Below are 14,041 nucleotides of genomic sequence, written 5' to 3' on the forward strand. Positions count from 1 at the left end.
TTGAAAGTGTTTTAAACTTAAAATTCCAAAAAAAAAAAGACGCCGCTGCCGGGGATCGAACCCGGGTCACCCGCGTGACAGGCGGGAATACTTACCACTATACTACAACGACCTTGTTGTTAAGATAAACATTAATAATTAAATTAACCAAGAGGTAGTGCAAATACAAAAAATCACATGTCAAAAGAAGCAAAATAATTATTAGATGATTGTAATAAAGTTTTAATCACTTATCTTTTATCAAGGTGCACTCATCATGAGTACCTTATAAATCATGCATAGGTACATGTTAAATCATGTATTTTGAAGGGGATCTTATTGTGAACACTTTCAAAATTGTAAAACCATTTATATTGAAGGTGATCTCATTCAAAATCCTGCATATGTTATACATGTAAAACCATATTTATACATGTAAAGTTGTATGTTACACAATTCTCTGATTCATTGTATTTTCAGTTAAAATAAAGCAAAAAAATAGAAAAGGTAAAATGCATTCATCATTTTTTGACAAGATGATATTACAAATTACACAAAAGAGTACTAATTTTTTATTAAAATTGTTGTATTAAGGTCTTAAATATTTTCTTAGAGCATCACCATTTATCGTTCTAACAAGAACTTTCACTAATTAAAAAAATAACAAAATAATAATAAAGTAACAGAAAAGTTGAAAAACGGTTCTTAGTTTAGAACTCATCAAAAACGTTTTTTTTTTTGACATATGACACAATATAATTGGTTACGATTATTTTTATTATTTTAATACTCCCTCCGTTTCAAAATATAGGATGTTTTAGTGAAAACACGCATATTAAGAAATAATTACTTAAGTTTAACCAATCATAAACAAGTCTATATAATATAAAATATAAATTTAATCTAAAAGTTGCATAGAAAGTTGGAAACATCCTATATTATGAAACAAATTTTTTTCTCTAAACATCTTATATAATGAAACGGAGGGAGTATAATTTTACATTTCTTGACATATGATACACTATAATTGGTTAAATTCATTTTTACTAATTTTAATATCATTTTACATTTCTTGACATATGACACACTATAATTAGTAAATTCATTATTATTATTTAATAAATAATAAAATTATATTAAAAATTATTAAATAATATGTTGAGAAATAAAGTTTATAGCGATAAAGATGTTCTTAATTTTCATTTGTTTCTTATTAATACAATATCAAAGATTTTATTTAAAAAGATAGTTTTTTAAAGTTCTGTACAATATTTGTTAATTATTATTAACGAATTGTAAAAAAATTTAAAAAATAAAGAATTGAATACTATATAGTTTTAGGCTTGTAAATCACACAAGAATAATGCATTCCCTATTTATAAACAGTTTTTAATATGTGTAAAAATATTTAAAGTTGGATGAATTAGGAAGAGATTGATTAATTGGACTAAATATACATGAACTGTACCTTCTTTTTCCTAAAAAGTTGTATTGTACTTGACCTGACATTTCCATTCACTCAGAACTTGAATTTTTTACTTTATTTTAAGAAAATCTAACAATTTTGTTTTTGTTAGACTCTCTTCTAGATGCATAGAATGAAACTTGGTGATTCGTTCGGACAACTGATTCTGTTTTATTTTTTCTTACATATAACACACTATCATTGGTTAAATACGTTTTATTATTTTAATATAATTTTATGTTTTTTGACATATGGCACATTAAAATTGGTTAAATTCATTTTTATAATTTAATATTCTAATAAATAAAAAATTATGAATATTTTAATAAATAATAAAATTATTAAAATAGTATAAATTGAAAAGCTGAAAGATTTTATACTTTATAGCAAAGAAGATATTCTTAATACTTCATATGTTTCTTATTAATCCAATATCAAGGAGATTTTTTTTTTCAAAAGATAGATTTGTAGTGTTTTCTATATAATATCTATTAATTATTATTGATGAATTGTAAACTTTAAAATAAAATAAAGAATTGAATACTATAGTTTTAGGCTTGTAAATCACACAAGAATATTGCATTCCCCATTTATACGTAGTTTTTAATATGTGTAAAAGTATTTAAAACTAGATTATATTTAGGAAGAGCTGTTCCGTCTTAGTCTCAAAACGACGTCGTATTTTCTTGACCTACAAATGTTCGCCCAGAAAAAAAAAAAAAACTTAAAATCTTTTTATTTTAAGGAAAAATCTGAGAACTGAAAAATCTAACCATTTTGTTTTTGTTGGATTCTCTCAGATTCCAGAGATCGAGACTTTGTAATACGTGCGGACATCTAATTTAGATTTACTACTAGGTCTCTGTTCTCTGTTTCTTACATACTTTGCTTCTTATTCTTTGTAATACGCTTGAAGCTTTTTATTTGTTTTTGGAAATGTCGTCACCGGACATTGTCGGAATTCTGGAAAACACGAAGGAGCTTGATCGGTTAAGGAAAGAACAAGAAGAAGTGTTGGTTGAGATCAATAAGATGCATAAGAAGCTTCAAGCTTGTAAGTGTTTTCCCCATTTACTCCTACTAATACTCCTCGAACAGTTTTGGTAATTTATTTTCTTTGTTCTAACAAATTTGTGTCTGATCTGATCTGAGACTAGTAAAAATTTTGTTTTTCTCTGGGGAAAATTTTGTGATTTGATTAGTTATTATCAGTGAAAGTTTCGATTTTGGATCATGGAGAGTAATTAGAGAAATTAAATTTGAACTAGGGGTTTATACAATGCCATTGAATCTACAGATTAAATACTAATTTAGATTGCTGCGATCTACGAAATCAAAATCATCAAAGCTTTGTTTTGTGTGCAGCTCCTGAGATAGTTGAGAAGCCTGGTGATATCTCATTGTCAAAGCTTAAAAATTTATACATTCAAGCGAAAGAGCTCTCGGAAAATGAAGTAACGTAAGCCAATTTCTTTATAATAATACTTGTAAAAGTTAAAAGACTTTGAATGGATTATGGACTAATGTTATCTCTAAATGACCAAATTTGTATCTAACACAATAAGACCCTTTTGGCTTTGTGTATAAACACGCAGCGTGTCGAACATTTTGCTTACTCAGTTGGATTTGCTGCTTCCGTATGGACCAACCGGCCAGCAAAGGAGAAAATTAGGAGGTACACATAACAGAGTTACTTTAATTGAACTGTAATGTTATTCTCTGGCAAGGCTTGTGTGATACAAAGGAATTAAGAATATTTTTACCGATGCTTTGTAATGATATCACATAAGTGGCAGAAGGCAATGACCAGAAGAGGAAGAGGATGAAAGCTGATTCAGATGTCATCAGACTTTCTCCTTCCATGAGGAATCAAATTGAAGCATATGCAAGTCTAAAGGGTGAACAGGTAAATACTATGTTACATCTACTTTCTTTATATCTGTTTTTATTTGGATCAGTTCAATGCTCACAATGTCTGTCTGATTTATGCAGGTAGCTGCGAGAGTTACAGCAGAGAGTGCTGATAAGGATGAATGGTTTGTGGTTAAAGTAATCCACTTCGACAGAGAAACAAAAGAGTAAGCTTTAACCTCTCTTCGGCATAAGTTAGTTGTCGATGGCCTGATATTATGCCTAATTTTTGAATCTCACACAAATGCATTCTTCTGGTCATATCTGAAGTTTAATAAGTTATGTCCTTAGAGTTCTTTGTCTAAGGTTTAGACTGAAACTGTCAAGTGCAAAGGTTTCATTAATGAGTCTGTAAATGTTTCAAACTTTAATCACAGAGTGGAAGTACTTGATGAAGAACCAGGAGATGATGAAGAAGGAAGCGGTCAGAGGTAAAAACTCATATGAAAACTCTGAGTTGTGATTTGGAGTTGGGAAGTATACTGAGATTTATTCTCTTGGAATCTTTAGGACCTATAAGTTACCAATGTCATGCATTTTACCATTTCCCAAACGAAATGATCCTTTAACCACCCAAGAGTTTCAACCTGGTAAACACGTCTTAGCTGTATATCCCGGGACAACAGCACTCTACAAAGCAACTGTAGTAAGTACCCCACGAAAGGTTAGTTTTTTGTTACAACAATTTCCATCTATCTTTAAAACTGTCTTGCTGTCTGAAAAAAACACTAACCTCGAGCTATTTTACATGGATGTTCCTGCAATATCAGAGGAAGTCTGACGAGTAAGTTCTTCAACCTTTTTCAGTTTTCTTTGTCTTGAATTTGTAGTCCCCTTGAACTGGACTCATGTTTATCTATCTATCTATAACAAGAACTGTTTGCCTGATTAGGTACTTGCTGGAATTCGACGATGATGAGGAAGATGGAGCATTGCCTCAAAGAACAGTACCTTTCCACAAAGTGGTAGCTTTACCAGAAGGTCATCGTCAGTGAAAGAAAACAACTCAGCGGTATCCATTGATCACATCAGTCTCTTGTAAATAAAGCGAAAAGCAAGAAATTCACGAAGAATTTAGTAATCAGTCTCCATGGCAAGACCAATAAAAAAAAAACCGCGGTCTCTTTTATGTAGTTTCAGAGGGGTAGATTAAGATAAAGTTTATGTTTGTGTGTGCAATATAAGTTAAAGCTGTAACCTTTGTGTCAAAGGAGATGTTGAATGAGAGAACAAAAGAGAAGCCTTTGTATCATTCGCTTCCGAGAATGTAAAAAACTCCGTTCTTATGATATGGAATTCAATGAGTAGTAGATTTAGACAGAAAACTGTTCCAAATAACAAAAATTAAAACCTCGATCTCTGTCTATTTTGATGGCCTCTAAGCTTCCAAGTCTCTCTCTGTTAAGACTTGGGAGAGTTGAGACACAACTTCTAAATCTAAAGTGAACCGAACAAACTTCCAATTGGACCAAACTAAACCAATCCAAAATGATTCAATTAAATGAATCATTAACTTTCTGAGGCTGTCCAAGAAAGTTATGCATCTAACTAAAGACCTTCTTAGATGAGCTAGAGATTTTGGATAAACACATATTCGTAACCAAACCGAAACTCATCAACTTGTAATTCGAATTTCACGGTCAAGAAAATTTCTACCAGTTTTGAATATAAAATTTTACATTAAATTCTTTAATAAGTTTATTAAATTTATACAAAATCACATTTAATTATATTTCAAGTAAATAAGATAATTAATTAGTTTATTTTATTATATACTATGATTTTCCCCCTAAACCAAACCAAATCGAATGTAGAGGTTTAATTTTGGGTTTGTTAGCATTTTAGTACATTTTTAAAACTTAATTGTCAAAAACATACATACATTATTTATAATAGAAAAAAGAGGGTGTTGTGAAATAGAGGGTGGTAGAGATAGAATTCTGAGTAGGACCCAGTGGAGGGAAGAGCATTACTAAAATGTCCTTTGATTTTATTTTTATTTTCTTTAAATTCTTTTTTCTTCTTTATTATATGCTCGCAACAATGTAAAACAAAAATGCTAGCTAATTAATTTTAAAGATAGATAAAAATTTATGTTCTTTTTATTTGTAATTTGATATGCATTTTGTTTGATGATTTTATTTGATAATGTCAAATATTTTTAACAAATTTTGTATCCTGTACACCTTATTAAGTGTACAAATGTCTGTACACATTATTAAGAGTACAGATGTCTGTACACATTATTAAGAGTACAAATTTCTGTATATATTAATAAGTGTACATATGTAATTTGTTTAATTTTTTGGGTTCTAGATATCTGTACAGTTGTTTGTACTACAATGGTTTTGTAAAAATTATATTTGTATACTTAATAATATATACCGACATCTGTACACTTAATAAAATGTTGAGACATATGTACACTTAATAAGGTGTATAGGCATGTGTACACTTAAAAATGTGTACGGATACAAAATATATATAATATATTTAAAAATTATTAAACAAAATTTATATCAAATTGTAAAGAAAAAAATATAGATTCTTTTGTATTTAAAAAGTTTTCTAAAAAAAAATTACATGAACAATTATTTGAAAAATCAAGAAATAGAGAGAAAAAGGGAGATACAATGACATAAATGTAATTAAGAAGATTGCTGAATGACAAAAAAAGCTGAGAAAATAGACAAACAGTGATAAATGTGGTTTTTTCTAATTATAAATAGTGAATGTATCTTTTTCCTAATTATGTTTGAAAAATGTATCATTTTGTCAAATATCTATTTAATTTTTATCTTTGATAACCAGAAGGCAGATTTATAAACTAAAAAAAAAAATGAAAGTGAAGTGACCTTAGTGTAGTGGCAGAAGGTAAGTCCATTTGTAGAAGGCACCATCATACCCGGAATCGAATCCTAGTTCCTACGAATATAGGAATTTGGCTAATGGGCCGGCCAATTGTGGCCCAATCGTTGACCAAAAAAAAAAATTGAAATTCCCTTATTGAGAAGCGGTACATATTAACTAAACATATTAAGGAGCTAAAAAGTAAAAATCATATTGGTAACTAAATTTACCTATCTATAGGAATGGAAACAAAGCTATTTAGCAAAATATATGTATCTATAAGAATGCCTAATGAAATAATAATATCCCGACAATTCATTCTCTCATAATGTCGTTGTGGTCAGTTCGCGGCCGGAACAATTTTGTCCGACTACTGCGAATCAACAGAAATTTCACCGGAGTTTTAAACGATTTTGCTTCTTTATTTCGTTTTAATCCTTCTTCTTCTTCTGTTGATGCTGAGAAAACTATATTAAACTCCGTGGTTACGACTAATGAGTCGGTGTTGGATTCGGTGGTGAAGATCCACACTTTTTATAGGAAGCCTAACATTTTTTATCCTTGGCAAAATAACCCACAACGACATTCCAAAGGCTCAGGTATGAATACATACATATTAGCATGTGCATGGAATTCGTATATTAGAGCCTTTATGAAGTTTTATTGGAGCATATATATACTAAACTTTTTCTTTTTGAAGTATATTGCCATGTGCATGCAATTCGTATATTAGAGCTTCGTTGTTGGTGTATATAAATCTTTAAACTCATGCATGTGGATGGTGACTAAGTCACATATTGGTGTTGTTTTTTCGTTAATTTTGACTCATTTTTTGGAGACATGATTTTAGGGGTTGTGATTTCGGGGAAAAGGATTATTACAAACGCTCATGTGGTGGCTGATCACATATTGGTGCAAGTTATAAAGCATGGATCACCAAAGAAGTACAAAGCAGAAGTAAAGCCATCGCGCGTGAATGTGATTTGGCTATTTTGGTGATAGAAAGCCAAGAGTTTTGGGAAGATATGAATCCTTTGGAGCTTGGAGACATGCCCTCTCGGAATGAATCAGTAACTGTTGTTGGCTATCCAGAAGGTATATATAGTGAAACTGTTTACATTAAAGAAACGGATAATGAGTTTATGATCTGCCTCTAATAATTCAATGGCAGGTGGTGAGAGTATCTCCACTACAACAGGTGTTGTGAGTAGAATCGAATCAAAAAATTATGGTCATGGTGCCACTAATCTACCGGTAATACAAACAGATGCAGCAATTAACCATGGAAATAGTGGTGGTCCGGTTTGCATAGGAAACAAAGTTGTTGGTGTAGCGTTTAAATATCGTAAACGTTCAAATAATATAGGGCAAGTTTCGGATGATTTTGTGCATATATATATATATATATATATTTTTTTTGTTCTAGCAATTGAAATCAAAAGTTTAACTGACAACTTTTTGTGGGTTTTCACCAAAACAGGTACTTAATCCCAGCTCCGGTAGTTAAACATTTTATAACGGGTATCGAAAAAACCGGTCACTACGTTGGTTTCTGCTCGCTGAATCTATCATACCAACCTATGGAGGATGCATATATTCGTATTCATTATAAGATGGGTTCTAAAATGACAGGGGTTCTTATAAACAATATTTATCAACATTCTGATGCCCTCAATATTCTTAAAAAAGATGACATTATTCTTGCAATCGATGGTGTAGCTATAGAAAATGATGGGATAGGTAATACATATTTACTTATATTTTTCTGTATGCAGGTTTAATTTAGTGTAACTACTGAGATTTATATTTGCTGCAGTTGTTTTGCCAAACAGAGAAAAAAGGATAACGTTGGATGATTTGGTTTCTATGAAGCAATCAGGTGAAACAATCTTACTTAAAGTCTTAAGAGAGGGAAAAATGCATGAGTTCAGTATCACTCTAAAGCCAGTAAGTCATATATATATTATTTGTGAATCACTAAATCATATGATCACATTTTAGTCTAAATTAACGGATGAATTGTGGTCAATCTACTCTATGAAGGTGCAATGGCTAGTTGATAACAACTCAAGTTATTACATATTCGCTGGTTTTGTCTTTGTGCCTCTCAGTAAACAACACATCAAAAGTTCCAACGTTATGCATAAACTCGCATATAACAACGACAACAATAAGCCCAAAAAAGCCGGTGATCAAATTGTCATTATTTCTGAGGTTTGTGGCTTTGTGATCAAATGATTACTCTTTTTCTTATTAGTTAGAAATGAATTACGATAAGTTAAATAGATCTAAATAACAATGTTTTCTTATTGTAGATATTAGCTGATGTGATCAATGTGGAATTCTACATGTTCAAGAATTTGCAGGTAACAAAAAGGATCATATTATATAGTTATAAAAGTTTACTAAAAGTAAAAGACTATTTTGGCTTATCTAAATATTTTTTTGTCATGGAAAAAGGTGAAGAGCGTCAACGAAGTGAAGGTCGAGAATCTAAAGCATTTGTATGAACTCATAGAGAAATGTAGCGACAAAGATTTGAGGCTAGACTTAGGAGGTGGTCGAGTTATAGTCTTGGATTATCAGTCGGCGAAAAGTTCGACTTGTTTGATCTTGGAACGTCATAGGGTACCATGGGCAATGTCCAATGATCTCATGATTGGTCAATCCAAAACATGTTCGAGTACGAGGGTATAAATATTAAATTTCGGTTTATTCATACTATACCGGTTACACTAAATTCGGTTTTGGTTTAATTGATTCTCTCTACAAATTATATTTGTATACTATTTGATACAAAACAAACAAGAATTTAAAGATTTTCCATTCTCAGTATAACAATTTTATTTTCTTAAGATTTAATTTGTAATATTAAACGAACAAAGTAAAATTTGTGTTTTTTTTTTTTTTTTTTGTTTTGTTCGGTTCAATTTATTTGGTATAGTTATCGTTTCCGACTTTTCGCCAAAACCAAAACAAAAACCAACAAATTTGGTTTTGGTTTAATACAATTGGGTTCGGTTATGGTTTTATGTCGACGAACTAAAGAGAGAGAAGTCTATGCTTGCTTAAGCTTGAAGGTGAATCGGAGACGATGATGCAGAAGAAGACGGAAGAAGGGAAGAATCTGTTTGGTTCACCGACGTTCGTTGATCTTGGGAACGGAAGGCTCAGATGCGTCGAGACTGGTCACGAGGTTTTAGCCGGAGACGAAGAGTCATACGCTCTAAAGAAACGGTGTCGTGTAGGACTCATCGATCACGCTTTGTCTCAGGGGAAGTCTCCTCTCAACATGTTCTCCCAGTGCCCATTTTCTCGGTTAGTATGTTTTCTGGGGAAAAAAACAAATTTTTAGAGATTTTTCTATAGTTTGGGTTAGGACTTGCAATTGACATTAGTTTTGGAGGTTTAACAAATCAAACAAATTGAATTGCAATTTCTCAAATTGAAAAATTTATACGAATTGCAATTCAAACAAATCATTGGTTATTAATTAATTGTTTATAGTTTTGTTGAAACTTTGATGATCTTCTGAGAAAAAAAAAAGGATGGAACTTTCAGTGTTTTTTGAGTAGAAAATTGTGACTTTCATGTCTTTGGATGTCTTCTAAGAGTTTCAGATTGTATTAGTTTAACTTTCATCTAGATCCCTTGCTTCATTTTCATAGGTATAGTAAAAAAGTTGGTTAATTTTGTTTTCTTTAGATTACTGAGGAGCATTTGTTGTTAACTTCTGTTGTTGTATTAAGTCAGTTTGAATTGCATTGAAAATAGTTAAAAGTTATAATCTTTCTTCTGATTTTGAGCCTTTTTGGCTTTGTTCTCAGCATCCAAAATGGTTTAAAGTTCAAAGCTTTCTTCTGGTTTTAGCTATGATTACAAGTTATAAGGCTTTTCTTTTTGCTTTTTTGGCTATGTTCGCAGCTCGAAACTTGTGTGCAAGCTTACTGGGGATACTGTGAACAAGAACGAGGAACATATCTGGAAACACGTTAATGGGAGAAGCTTTCTTCACAAATTAGGTTCACTAAATTGGTTTCCACTCATGATAATTCATTGACATTTTTGTAATGATTCTTATGTCATGGCTTTTAATCGTTTTGATGTTGGTATATTTGCATAGAGCAAGTGGAAAGAGGAGCTGGATCAGGTGGAAGGACCGAGAAAACACAAGTACCCAAACCAAGATGCGATAAGGACGATAGCGATTCTGAAGAACCTGACTTTTGGATGCTTAAGTCAACTTCTGGTTCAGAGTCAGATGAAGAGATCGATGAAGGATACTGCAAAGGTTGTTCTCTTTTCTTTTCTTTTTTGTTGGTTCTATTGTTATCTCCTATCCAAACTTTAACTGGATTTGCATCTGATTTAAGTACAGCTTCTCATTGTGATGCCAAAGAATCTGAAGAGCTATCAGAAAGGTATGTACTATGTACATTTGCTCTCTCTCTTTTTTTTTTTTTTTTTGTTGGTACAATCCTTTTGATTGTGTCATAATAATAACCCAATTTAATTTGGTCACTTCTATAGAACAAAGAGAATGTCAATAGAGATTGGACCAAGTAGCTTTGCTTCTAGGAAGAAAAAGAGTAAGAAGGATGAGTTGTGGTAAGAGGTTGATGTGGACAAAAAAGAAGAGCTCAATCTTGTTTATAAAAAGAAGAGCTCTTTTGAAAATTCTGTCAGAATCTCATGACTGTTAAATTTCATAACCGAACCATCCATAACCATTAGTCACAAGTTCAAGCCAAATCTAAAGACGAAATGGAGGCAATCATCTAAAGACACAAATGGATAGCGAGTCAATCTAAAGACACATGGATAGCTAGTCAATCTAAGAAGAAGCTCGCTCAGCCCATGATTCACCAAGTTTAACATTAATGTTGAACATGACAAATTTCTCCCATGTTTCAACTGCATTACTTGTCACAGCACATTAACAGGGATAAAGAAGCCAAATCTCCTTTCGGCCAAAAATGTCCATTGTCGGTTTCCGCAGCATAATGAAGTTCATCACAACCTATAATTAAAATCTGAAGACAGTGAGGCTGATCACAAACAAACTGAAGATATATATACCTATGAGTTTTTCGAGTTTTGTTTGAAGTAATAACCCTCCCGATAATTATTGAAGCCAAGTATGTTTAACTCATACTTGTCATCAACATGACGTTGTTTTTGTTGGTAGAAAACAGAAAACTGGACCCTGAACAGCCGCCATATTTATCCGACACGGAAAAAAGCAATTAATCTTGTGACGGTTAAATATGAGTTTTTAAAGTCCACTTAAAACCCCTATGGTAAGGTGATGGACTCACTTTTTTCTCTTTTCTATTTTTCATTATTTTATATTATGGATACAATATGGACATTGCACGGTAGCCCAGAGACGGAGCCGGATATCCGGCCAAAATGAAAGTCTCCGCCTCCATATCTAAATCCGGCGGATCCGCAATTTTACTATGCGACTTAGGCTCCGAAATACCGGATATCCGGACAATCGGATATCCACAAAAATTTAGGATATCCGCGGATATCCGGCTCCAATGTATCATAAATATCACATGTTTGAGTATCATAATATCACATATTTTATAAAAAGAAACGATTCTAGGGTACATAAGATTTATGTTTGATACACCAGATTACCAACAGTTCAAAAAGATAGCAAAAGGTTCAAAAGATTCAAGTGATGTATCGTGATGTCCCCACTCATCTTCGTATTCTTCCTTGAAATCTGAAAAAGAAAGAAAAATATGTGTTAGACATGAAATTCATACTAATAACCAGAAAGACTATTCTGAGTTCAAAAGATAAAGGCTCTAAGATTAATTACCTCATCCTCACACACCGCCTTGGTCATGGCTGTAAATTTATAGTCTTCACTTCTATAGAAATAATAACAATCATTAGCATTTGAAAAGCTATAAAAATTCATAAAACTAGAAGATATACAACAAAAAAAAAACATTACCATACAATATACTCAAGCTCAGCAACCATTTCTTATACTTTTAAATATTCATCATTGTCACGGTACTAATCATGGGTACAAATCAAAGCTTCCACAACTCTTGGTGTGAGTGAACTACGAAAACGATCTAGTACTCGACTACCTGCACTAAATGCAGATTATGATGTAATAGTTGACACAAGCATAGCCAACATATCTCTTGCCATCAATGAAAAAACCATTTATTTAGATCTTGTTGTCTTCCACTAGTACAATATGTCAAAACTGGGAATCCTTCGATCCTCTCGAATATCATCCAAATAATACTCCAGCTCTGACTTTGATAAATCAGACTCTTCACTTTCCACAGCATCATCAAACATATCATCTAAAAGTGAATGACTCTTTGCATTGTTCTTAGCATGATCTGACCCTGAATTTGCATTACCTTTGGATCCCGCTGATTCTTGTGCTTGCAAAGATGTATAGTATATGAGCAATCTGTCTAAAGCATTTGTTATCTTGGAAATCAAACAACTAGCCTCATGGTTAGGATAAGTACCTTGAATCATCCACTTTACCCATCTCAGATTGTATCTTGGATCAAGAACTGCAGAAACATAGATCATCATGTTTGTATTGTCAAAATTGCCCCAATACTTATAAAACTCGAGCTTCATTTTCTCAGCCATAGCTTTCTTGTATTCATCCTCCATCGTGTCCATCATCATAATCATCCAACCCATAGACTGGGATGACCAGATCCCGGATAATAGGTCTCATGCCCATTAAGGAAGGTGGACCCATGGACTGGGATGAGCGGATCCCGGATCGGATACCGGATGTAATCTGTTATGTTCAATTTACAATTTTAATTTATGTATTTATCTAAGTGGTTGGTTGAACTAATCGTGTTTGGGTTACAAATTCTTAAATTCTAGGGATCGGAAAACAAAATTGTAAAACACAAAGAAAATATGTTTAATCATTATAACACTCCGACCACCACTTCTTATTAGGCCTCATGTTCATTTTTCTCTCTTTTTAATATTTTCATTATTTTATACTATGGATACAATATGAGCATAGCACGGGGATGTATTATACTATATTCAATTTACAACTTTTATTTATGTATCTATCTAATTGGTTAAACTAATCACGCTTGGGTTACAAATTCTTAAATTCTAGGGATCAAAAAAACAAAATTGTAAAACACAAAGAAAATATGTTTGATCATTGTAACGCTCCGACCACCACCTCTTAGTGGGCCCCATGCCTAATCCCAGTCCATGGGCCCACCTTCCTTAATTGGCCTCACATCCTCTCACTAGGCCCGTGAGCCCATCCATATCTGACGGCCGGTTTGTTATGTTCGGAAGGTTTTAAAGACTTGTTACCGACCCTACAAATCACCACATGATCCGACAGTCACTTCTCGGAAGATCACCCATCCTGAGACTACTCAAACATAAGCACACTTAACTGTGGAGTTCTCTCTGGACCTTTGACTGAAAAGATAAATGCGCTTTGGGGACATAGGTGGCCAAATCAATTCTTTTTAAACCTTTCCGTAAGCCTCTAAAACTGGGGTGTCATAGATCATTTACATAGATGTGTGGAGAAATCAAAGCATATAGCTTCACCTCAATGGATCAATGTGTGTGTTCTTACTGTCTTATTGTAAACTCTTTTGTATGTATTGTCTCTCTGTGCATAAATCTGTATCTCTTGGTTACATACTCTTTTCGCTTGGACGTATTTTACAACAAAGCACCGCGTTTGATCAGAGTCCTTTCATGTTTTGAGTACTATAGTAATTTATTTTATTGTTGTGATAAAATGCTTTCAATTAAAATGCATAAAAATCAATACAAGGATAT

The 14,041-nt window shown here is 32.5% G+C and overlaps 2 protein-coding genes, 1 non-coding gene and 1 pseudogene across 8 annotated transcripts; 3 read left to right on the forward strand and 1 right to left on the reverse strand.

The window, feature by feature from the left end:
* Window positions 1-40: 40 nt before the first annotated feature.
* TRNAD-GUC (transfer RNA aspartic acid (anticodon GUC)) lies at window positions 41-112 on the reverse strand. The gene has a single exon. It is a non-coding gene; the product is annotated as a tRNA-Asp (tRNA).
* Window positions 113-2,105: 1,993 nt separating this feature from the next.
* On the forward strand, window positions 2,106-4,680 carry LOC104719718 (SAGA-associated factor 29 homolog B). 6 transcript variants are annotated; one of them, XM_010437683.3, is made up of 9 exons: window positions 2,117-2,498; window positions 2,810-2,903; window positions 3,040-3,119; window positions 3,235-3,350; window positions 3,437-3,522; window positions 3,733-3,786; window positions 3,866-4,019; window positions 4,126-4,139; window positions 4,248-4,680. In XM_010437683.3, the coding sequence occupies exons 1-9, from the start codon at window positions 2,381-2,383 to the stop codon at window positions 4,348-4,350; spliced, it is 819 nt and encodes a 272-aa protein (XP_010435985.1). In that variant the 5' UTR covers window positions 2,117-2,380; the 3' UTR covers window positions 4,351-4,680. The 6 variants fall into 6 exon arrangements, with proteins under 6 accessions (XP_087324968.1, XP_087324969.1, XP_010435985.1 ...); XM_010437684.3 differs by having other exon boundaries at window positions 3,241-3,350; XM_010437685.3 differs by having other exon boundaries at window positions 3,244-3,350.
* A 1,853-nt stretch (window positions 4,681-6,533) lies between these two features.
* On the forward strand, window positions 6,534-8,902 carry LOC104720654 (putative protease Do-like 13; annotated as a pseudogene).
* A 302-nt stretch (window positions 8,903-9,204) lies between these two features.
* LOC104719719 (uncharacterized) lies at window positions 9,205-11,182 on the forward strand. Its single transcript, XM_010437686.3, has 5 exons — window positions 9,205-9,523; window positions 10,130-10,227; window positions 10,329-10,496; window positions 10,584-10,626; window positions 10,736-11,182. The coding sequence occupies exons 1-5, from the start codon at window positions 9,300-9,302 to the stop codon at window positions 10,815-10,817; spliced, it is 615 nt and encodes a 204-aa protein (XP_010435988.1). The 5' UTR covers window positions 9,205-9,299; the 3' UTR covers window positions 10,818-11,182.
* Window positions 11,183-14,041: the final 2,859 nt, after the last annotated feature.

This window comes from Camelina sativa, chromosome 10 (assembly GCF_030686135.1).
Source record: "Camelina sativa cultivar CO46 ecotype springtype chromosome 10, ASM3068613v1".
NCBI classification, from domain to species: domain Eukaryota; kingdom Viridiplantae; phylum Streptophyta; class Magnoliopsida; order Brassicales; family Brassicaceae; genus Camelina; species Camelina sativa.

Bases quoted from the DNA above. Each gene is read 5' to 3' on its own strand.
- LOC104719718 (XM_010437683.3), top strand. From the start codon at position 2,381: ATGTCGTCACCGGACATTGTCGGAATTCTGGAAAACACGAAGGAGCTT. The intron at 3,120-3,234 runs GTACACATAACA...ATATCACATAAG, and splicing joins GCAAAGGAGAAAATTAGGAG to TGGCAGAAGGCAATGACCAG. The intron at 3,787-3,865 runs GTAAAAACTCAT...TGGAATCTTTAG, and splicing joins GAAGAAGGAAGCGGTCAGAG to GACCTATAAGTTACCAATGT.
- LOC104719719 (XM_010437686.3), top strand. From the start codon at position 9,300: ATGATGCAGAAGAAGACGGAAGAAGGGAAGAATCTGTTTGGTTCACCG. The intron at 9,524-10,129 runs GTTAGTATGTTT...CTATGTTCGCAG, and splicing joins TCCCAGTGCCCATTTTCTCG to CTCGAAACTTGTGTGCAAGC. The intron at 10,497-10,583 runs GTTGTTCTCTTT...ATTTAAGTACAG, and splicing joins CGATGAAGGATACTGCAAAG to CTTCTCATTGTGATGCCAAA.